Genomic DNA, 8,184 nt, shown 5'->3' with positions numbered 1-8,184 from the left:
TTACCAATAAATTAAACAATTTATCCATTAAATATAAAAAGTTCAAAGCGACAAAACTAACTACTTGACCTTGACAATAAAACTAAGAAAGTACGAATTCTTTAATATAAAAATGACACGCTTGAGAAATTAAATTTAATTATTTCAGCCTTCTTTTAATTAAATCAATAATCTAAATCTGGTCTACAATAAATCCAGAAAATACCTGGAGACTCAATTATTGTTTTATTCAACGACGACTGATACTCCCGATACAACTTGGCAGGCTTAGCTGCTTGGCGTCTTGAACCAGGCAAGTGCGGCAGGGTTGTCCAATTCCAAAAGAAATGCCCTGATAACTTCCTCGGCTTGATTTGCTCTTTATTCTCGACGTCCAAATTTTCTCTTATTGACTAAAACTGATCTCAACGAAAGGTCGCACTGATTCACAAAGACAAAAGACCACTGGCTTCCTTAGAAGGGAAAAAGCTTATCGATGTCCACTCCTGTCGGCTCTTTTTTATAACCCTCTCCAACTCCGGCTCTTCGAACTTTCCTATTGTTATGCCCCGCTTTATTTTACGGGGACTATAGTGAGGGACTTTTCGATTAAGCATCGCCCGGTGACAAGTCGAAACTACTTGTCAAAAATCGAAAGGTAAAGTGGAAAGTTCTGACCTACCGTGCGTTAACTTAAGTGGTCGATAATGCATCCCACAGGAAGTTCGATTTTCTCCCTGTTACAGCTTTCTAATTATTAAGTGCACTAATCCCTCTAAAAATAAAAAGGTTAACATCACATTACCTAAAATGGGATTAGATTTTGATGTTTAAATTTGTGAAAATGCAATGTTTTTGTGTGAGTTTATGTTCGGCGACGCTGCACAAAACTCAGCTGTCTTCATGTTTATTTATTCATTTCAAGTCATTTTCAGCCGAAACATAACCTACTTTTTTATCATGAAAAATTTTCTCCAGATTGGGTCTTTGAAATTTTTGCTGGTGTAAATCTGGCATTAATGATACACCGGAAAATGGTGTCTTGACGTCTAGTTATTTATCAGTTTTAGGCAGTTTATAGTTGATCTATATACATACATTTATGAATCAAAAAATTATTCTATTTGACACTAGAAAAATTTTAAACTTTGGGACTTTGAAATTTTTTGACGGTGTATACTGGTGTATACTTTGGGTAAATTTGACACATATACACCACATATATTTGGTGAATACTGAGCGTAAACGGATCCGCTAGGGAACTAGAGACTTTGCTCAAGACAATGGCACCTAAATTTTGCTCAAGCACATGTTACCTGGGGTGTAAAGAAAATTTGAAAACATTAGTCATTACCTTCATATAGAATTAAAATTTTTTAAAATAGCTAAAATTTTAGGCCGCTAGACCACCGGGTCCCCTTAAATTAGTATAATAAAGGAACTGTTCATTTTGGGCGAGCATCCGATTTTTTTATATTTTTACCGTTCTCACTAATTTTCAGCTTAAAACTGATATGTTTCAGAAAAATATCATTCTCAAATGAAAGAAGCTCAACAAGTCGTTGCCGAAAAAACAAGTTCTCTGGAGGCAGAAGCGTATAAAACAAAAAGATTACAAGTAAGTATCTTTTTAACTAATGATTACCTTATAAAATTTTCACTCATCCTCCAATGAACCAATTCTTGATACAAAAACGAACATTTTGAGCTTAGGTAAGAATTTTTTAACTCGATTTTTCAAGACAAGAAATATGTTTTGACTATAAAGATCAATATATCGCTATCTAATCGTACTCGACTCAATTATAGCTTAAAGAGTCTGAAAAAAAATCCCTATTGGAAAAAAATTTATTATTTTACTATCAAAAGTTACAGAAAGTTTAATGAGAGATTAAATGAGCATGCAAGAGTGAGTCACAAACAGTTGTGCTTACTCAAATACTTTCACCTGAGACTGTTTTCTCTTATTCATGAAAGAGTTATAAAAAAATTAGGAAAACGGTTGACCCTAACGACCATCGCTGCAACTTCTTGCTAATTCCATACTTAGGCGCTTAAAATTGCACCAATGACGTTTTTGAGCTCTTCGAGCTCAAAAATAAAATTTATGTGTTATTTTGAGCTCTCCGAGCTCAAGGAGATAGTTGTTCTATAATTTTGAGCTCTTCGAGCTCAAAAGTCTGATGTGACTTGGATACAATACCATTTTTGGAATTTTCAAACTAAGATAACTTTTGAATGAATAAACCGATTCTTATGCGGTTGGCGGCATTAGACGCTGTTTTCTAAGCCTCGTAAAAAACTTCTAAGTTTAAATTGATTAAACTAGGAATTTCGGAGTAATTCCGAAAAAAAACACATTTTTCGGATTTCTTTCGACAGCGATAACTCACGAACGAACCGACCGATTTTGACCAGACTAGTGGCGATCAACGGGGTTTTTTGAGGTTAAAAGTTTATTACTTTTTTAAATTGATCGGTAAAGCGGTTTAAAATTCATTCCACCTTTGAAAAATTTTTTTTTTCGTAATATTTTTGAGAATTCTCAAAATCTACTGGTCTGAATCGGTTCAAATTGTATTCAAAATCTAAGTTTGGCCAAGCCCTTTCGAATGGCGCCAACTGCGATGAATACACACACACACACACACACACACACACACACACACACATACTTTAACCGTAATTTTTACATCGAGCAGATCCGCTACTGCGTAGTGGATCGCCCATGTCGGCTATACTTCTGTCTCTCTCACTCTCGCTTCCAGTCTCGACTTTAACCGAACAGTCTCGGGACATGGGTGTTTTCGAGAGTATCTACACCGCTTTAAGCACGATGACTCTTCGGAGTGCCCGTCCTGCCCAGGAGCTGCTGAAGACGCGGAGCACGTCTTCTTTGTATGTCCTCGTTTCGATCCACAGCGTGAAGAACTGGAGAGGATCCTGAACCAGAGAATGCAACCAGATTCACTAGTAGAAGCAATGTTGTCATCAGAAGCTGCCTGGAACGCTACCAACACGTTTGCAACAGAAGTCCTTAAAGACTTGCGTTCCACCGAAATAAAAAGAGCAAATAGCAGAAGATAGAAGGAAGGTAGTTAACACCTTAGCCACTAGAAGGAAGAGCAGTAGCTAGATCCTCCCTTCACGAAGTAATGCCTGACGGCGGTTTCCATGAAGGATTAGAGGAGAGAAGGAAAAGGGGTTTAGGGTTTAGTGGGTAGGGGCGTTAGTGTCGAGTTTTAGTATGACGCTGCGTCGAGTCGCCACATATCCAGGCCAAACAGCTATGCCTAGAATCCGTAAAAAGGATTCCCCCCCCTTAAAAAAAAAAAAAAAAAAAAACACACACACATACTTTAACCGTAATTTTTACATCGATCAGATCCGCTACTGCGTAGTGGATCGCCCATGTCGGCTATACTTCTGTCTCTCTCACTCTCGCTTCCAGTCTCGACTTTAACCCAAGGCGCCAGATAATTTTAAACAACGAGAAATTAACAACACTCAACAAATGTAACTCTAAACGTAGAATAGTCCAAAACTCAATAAAATCTATAACATAAGACTGGTAGCTAAAGCGGAGAGGCAGGTATACCTCGGTGTCGCTCAGTATGCTGGTTTGTGGAGAGAGGGAGGGATTCGGATGCTGATAAGAATCAATGTGATTATTAAGACGCTGAGATGACTGATTGATCTTTGATTTATTAACAAAACTAACGAACAAAATAATAAACCGAACTTGATACAAAATCATAAATATTACAGAAAAATAAATAAATAAGTTACAGACAAAATAATAATTAACTATAACCTCAATGTAGCGTGATAACTCAAAACGATAACTCAAAATATAACGACAACGCAGACTCGTCCACAAGCTCGAGACGCCAACTTAATTTCCATTTAACTTTAACCTTCTACTTAACTGACTCTTCCCAAAAAATATAAAATACTGTAGCTTAAATATAAAATTCTAAAACAATAATAATAGCTGTAGCATAAACGAAACCTTTAGTACGAACAAAACTGTACCCAAGATGACTGAAAAGAGAAGTCGCCAACGACTCTCCGCTATATACTGTAGCATGCGACTGTACTCGGCGAAGGCCGAAACACGAGTCCTGACTTTACTTGGCAAAGGCCGGAACACAAGTCCTACTGTACTCGGCAAAGGCCGAAAAACAAGTGATAACTTTACTTGGCAAAGGCCGGAATACAAGTGTTCTGTTCGCGGGATCGACGGTGATCGCTCGGTTCGATACCTCTTCCCTATACCGCGACTATACCACGTGATATTAACTACTTTACTGTATCCATACCTATAGCCTTACTTGATATCCGGAGTACTTGCTTTATCCACCAATGTATTATCATAATTTAATTAATTATAAACTAGAACCAAATAAAATAATTTTGAGTTATCACTAGAGGCAAGAAAAGATAGCTTTATAGGACTGTGCTTTGTGACGTTCACTAAGCGTAGACCCCTATCAAAAAAATTAGAAAAAAGGTTGACCCTGAAGGCCATCCCTGCAACTTCCCGCTCAAAAATACACTTTTTTTTGCAATTTCTCGAAATCTACTGGTCCGAATCTGTTCCAACCTACAGGAAATCTAAGTTTGACGAAGCCCTTTCGAATAACACCAACCGCGATGAAATCGGTCAAGCCGTTCAAAAATTACGAGAGGTTTACACACACACACACACACACACACACACACACACACACACACACACACACACACACATACACACACACACACACACACACACACACACACACGCACACACAGACGTACGGATCATCGTGACAATAGTCAGGAAAGCTTCCTAGGACCTCGAAACGTCGAGATCTCATGAGAACTCGATTTTCGAAAAACGGGGTGAAACCAATAACTTCCCGATTTTCGAAAATTTTCAATTTTCTCAGCGTAAAGTTTGATTTTTTTTTAACTTTCCGTTATGAGATCAACGATTTTTAAAAATCGGAAAGTTATTGGTTTCACCCGGGTTTTGGAAACTCGAGTTCTCATCAGATTTCCACGTTTTGAGATTGTAGAAAGCTATTCTGCAGGGGCTCGGTAGATTGTGAGAAACCATAAATAATATTCACAACTTACCAACGCATTCTATTTTATTGTATTCATTATTATCGTTGTTACAGGAAGAGATTGCACAGCTGAAACGGAAAGTTGACAGAATGAAGAAAATTGAATTAGCCGAAACATTGGATGAAGTGATGGTCGAGGAATTACGGGAGTATAAAGAAACGCTCACTTGTCCATCGTGTAAAGTTAAACGTAAAGATGCAGTACTTACGAAATGTTTCCATGTTTTTTGTTGGGATTGTCTTCGAACTCGTTATGAAACCCGTCAACGGAAATGTCCTAAATGCAACTGTGCATTTGGAGCAAACGATTATCATAGATTATATTTATCAACTTGAATAAAGTAAGAATGTTCTATCATATGATCGATACAACTCTTTTTATATGGAGACTCATAATTATTTATTATTAATTAATTAGTTATGATTGTTTCCAAATAATTTTGTCTATCATATGATTCTGTATGTTAGATCTTCAATGAACTGTTAAATTAAGGTTTTTTATGTACTTTCATTGAATGTTATTGAATAAAATGTATTGAAAAGTCCATCATTTGAGTCTTCTGGATCCACTTATTTTCATAAATAGATGGGAAAGGGATAAAAAAAAAAAGTAATAAATTTTTAGTCAAATTGGGAAGAGTTTAGATTACAAGTAGACGATTTGGGATTCCATGTCCCATCAACAACATTATTAAATCAAAAATTATTCGCAGTCTCCTTCCGTTCTCGATATCAATAAGACATATGGTGTAGAGCGATGTTTTCTTTTACTAAAAAAATCTAAAAATATCTGTCATGTTATGATGTATTACGTCGTGTATGATGCTTCTGTATCGGTTTTATGTATATATTGAATTATAAATAAGTATGAAACAAAAGCACGTGGATAATAACCTAAAAGGTGGACCTTTCGTCGTCAACAGTTCGACTACCGATCAGAAGGCGCCAATGGCTAGTACCACGCGAGATAAAATCACTGGTATATCTGTCTCACTCGGCAGGAAAATTGTGTCCTTCACATGCACGAAGACATTTCTTTTTCAATCTATACGTTGGGGAAGGTTGAGGAAGCCCAAAGTTTACATGCACAAAAGATGTCACCAAACCGGTCACATGAGCGCTAATTGTTGAATGTCACCTTACTGCATCAAATGCACAGAACATGGATTCTAAAGACTGCATTTTGAAAAACACTCAGGACAGTTAAATAAACATAAAAAATAGGATAGGAAGAAAAACATCATCAAATCTGTGTAGCAAGTATGTATAATCAATACTATCAATAACTATGTAACACTGTATCGCTCAATTGCGAATGGAATGATGCCTCCTTTTCAAATTTACTTCCCGCTGCTGCCAAAATGCCGGGGTATCCTAAGTGGCTTTACAGATAATACACCATCTTCTTCGAACAATTCTAACTTTGAAACCTCTCATTTAAAGAACCTGTTCACCACATCGGGAATGAAAGCATATAGCTACTAAATAAATTAAATGCTAGAATCAGCCGCAATACTAAGAACGTTGACAAAGTAATGACCGTATTACTTACTGATGATTTACTGCTCGACGAGTTCCTGACTCAACTTTTTACGATACCATTAGTCTCAATGTCGCGTCTCGATCTTCGGGCCTCGAGAGTAAGTAGGAGGGGGTAGTTTTGGGTTAGTACACGTAAGACGGGTAGTGCACGAGACAGAAGAGGTCTGACCACTGACTTGTGCAATGGCTGAAACAACTTAGCAGGTAATTATTGAATCGCACGTTCAACATAGGAACGCAGCGACTTAGTTAGATTTTGTTCTATTTTTTTTATTTAATGAAATATACTAATGCGTACTGATTCAGCAGGTTACTATTGAATAATTTACCACTGGACAGTGGGACTGGATTCCCGGAGTAATTTCACGAGGACAAATAACCCGAACGGTTACCTGGATTACGACCACGGGCAGCGAGCATGATCGTCAACTAGTTACAGCAAGGTACCGAAAATCACTCACTAACGAATATTCATGCGTCTATTTTTAATAACGCTGTTATATCCGGCGTTGCCTCATATAACAAACAGGGTCTCTCCCCTTCGATGAAAAGTACAACGCTTGCACTCTATTAGTTTCGGCAATCACTCGGACAACACCTCGATGAAGAAATGAGCACACTGTCCACGTTCTGTCAAATTGCAATTTTAGACCAATAACAAAATTCAACTCCCTTCCGAAAATCACGATCCGGGTGTATAAAAACCACCAAACACCACGGATCAAATGTTCACTCTTTTATTAAAGAATACGAAGGAAGGTATCTTCGTAGAACCCGTGTGGGTCCTTATACCGCGTTACGTATAAGGCAGTATACAGCACTCGGTCGCGTATACAAAATCTAAATTCATCTCAACCTTTAATCTCATCTTCTACGAACCACGACAGTGTGCTTTTCGAGCAGAATCGAGGGCCCCGTGGCCGTAGTGATATCAAAATTATAACCTTTCGTCCTATTATCTGTTAACGGCGGATCTTAGTGTCTGTCAGAGTCGTTACTCTGTTTACGAACTCAATTTTAATAAACATTCTATCTGTCAAAACATAGAAATAAGTGATAGTTCATAAGTGAATTAGTGTACATTGAGTGCGTCTCGCCCATAGGGCGAATAATTGAATAAATCATAAAGACCAGAACTTCTTGTTTCACTTTATTCTAAATTAAGATCCTGAACCTCTTCGAGTACACTGATCTACATCACGAGAGAAAGAGGAGAATCCAACCCAGGATCAACCGATCGACCAATTCAATTCGAATCAACTGGAAAAATCATAAAGGACAACTGTGAGTTCAGTATTTGATATCGACTTCCCTTTTAATTCGCCGTTGGAACTCCTGGTTACCGGGAGGCGTTCGAAATCCACAACAAAAATAAAACTCTTGTAGCTTGCCTACAAGAGAAAATCTATCTAAAAACGTGTCCGAGCCTCCTCAAGGCCCACACTACCAATAATTATTTAATTATAATTAATTCGGACATAACAGATTAGATTTTTGGTGGCAGCGGTGGGATTCGAACGCATCCTTTCGGCTTACCACAAGCGGGAGT

The 8,184-nt window shown here is 37.7% G+C and overlaps 1 protein-coding gene across 1 annotated transcript; it reads left to right on the top strand.

Annotated features, from left to right (window-relative positions):
• The first annotated feature begins 1,474 nt into the window (after window positions 1–1,474).
• On the top strand, window positions 1,475–5,643 carry LOC123272866 (E3 ubiquitin-protein ligase Bre1-like). The gene is made up of 2 exons (XM_044739880.1): window positions 1,475–1,597; window positions 5,148–5,643. Exons 1-2 carry the CDS (start codon window positions 1,520–1,522, stop codon window positions 5,427–5,429), a joined length of 360 nt encoding a protein of 119 aa, XP_044595815.1. The 5' UTR covers window positions 1,475–1,519; the 3' UTR covers window positions 5,430–5,643.
• Window positions 5,644–8,184: the final 2,541 nt, after the last annotated feature.

Source organism: Cotesia glomerata, linkage group LG10, assembly GCF_020080835.1.
Source record: "Cotesia glomerata isolate CgM1 linkage group LG10, MPM_Cglom_v2.3, whole genome shotgun sequence".
NCBI classification, from domain to species: Eukaryota; Metazoa; Arthropoda; class Insecta; order Hymenoptera; family Braconidae; genus Cotesia; species Cotesia glomerata.
Note: the sequence above shows the minus strand (reverse complement) of the source record. Positions and strands in the feature narration are given on the sequence as shown.

Bases quoted from the DNA above. Each gene is read 5' to 3' on its own strand.
- LOC123272866 (XM_044739880.1), top strand. From the start codon at position 1,520: ATGAAAGAAGCTCAACAAGTCGTTGCCGAAAAAACAAGTTCTCTGGAG. The intron at 1,598-5,147 runs GTAAGTATCTTT...TCGTTGTTACAG, and splicing joins ATAAAACAAAAAGATTACAA to GAAGAGATTGCACAGCTGAA.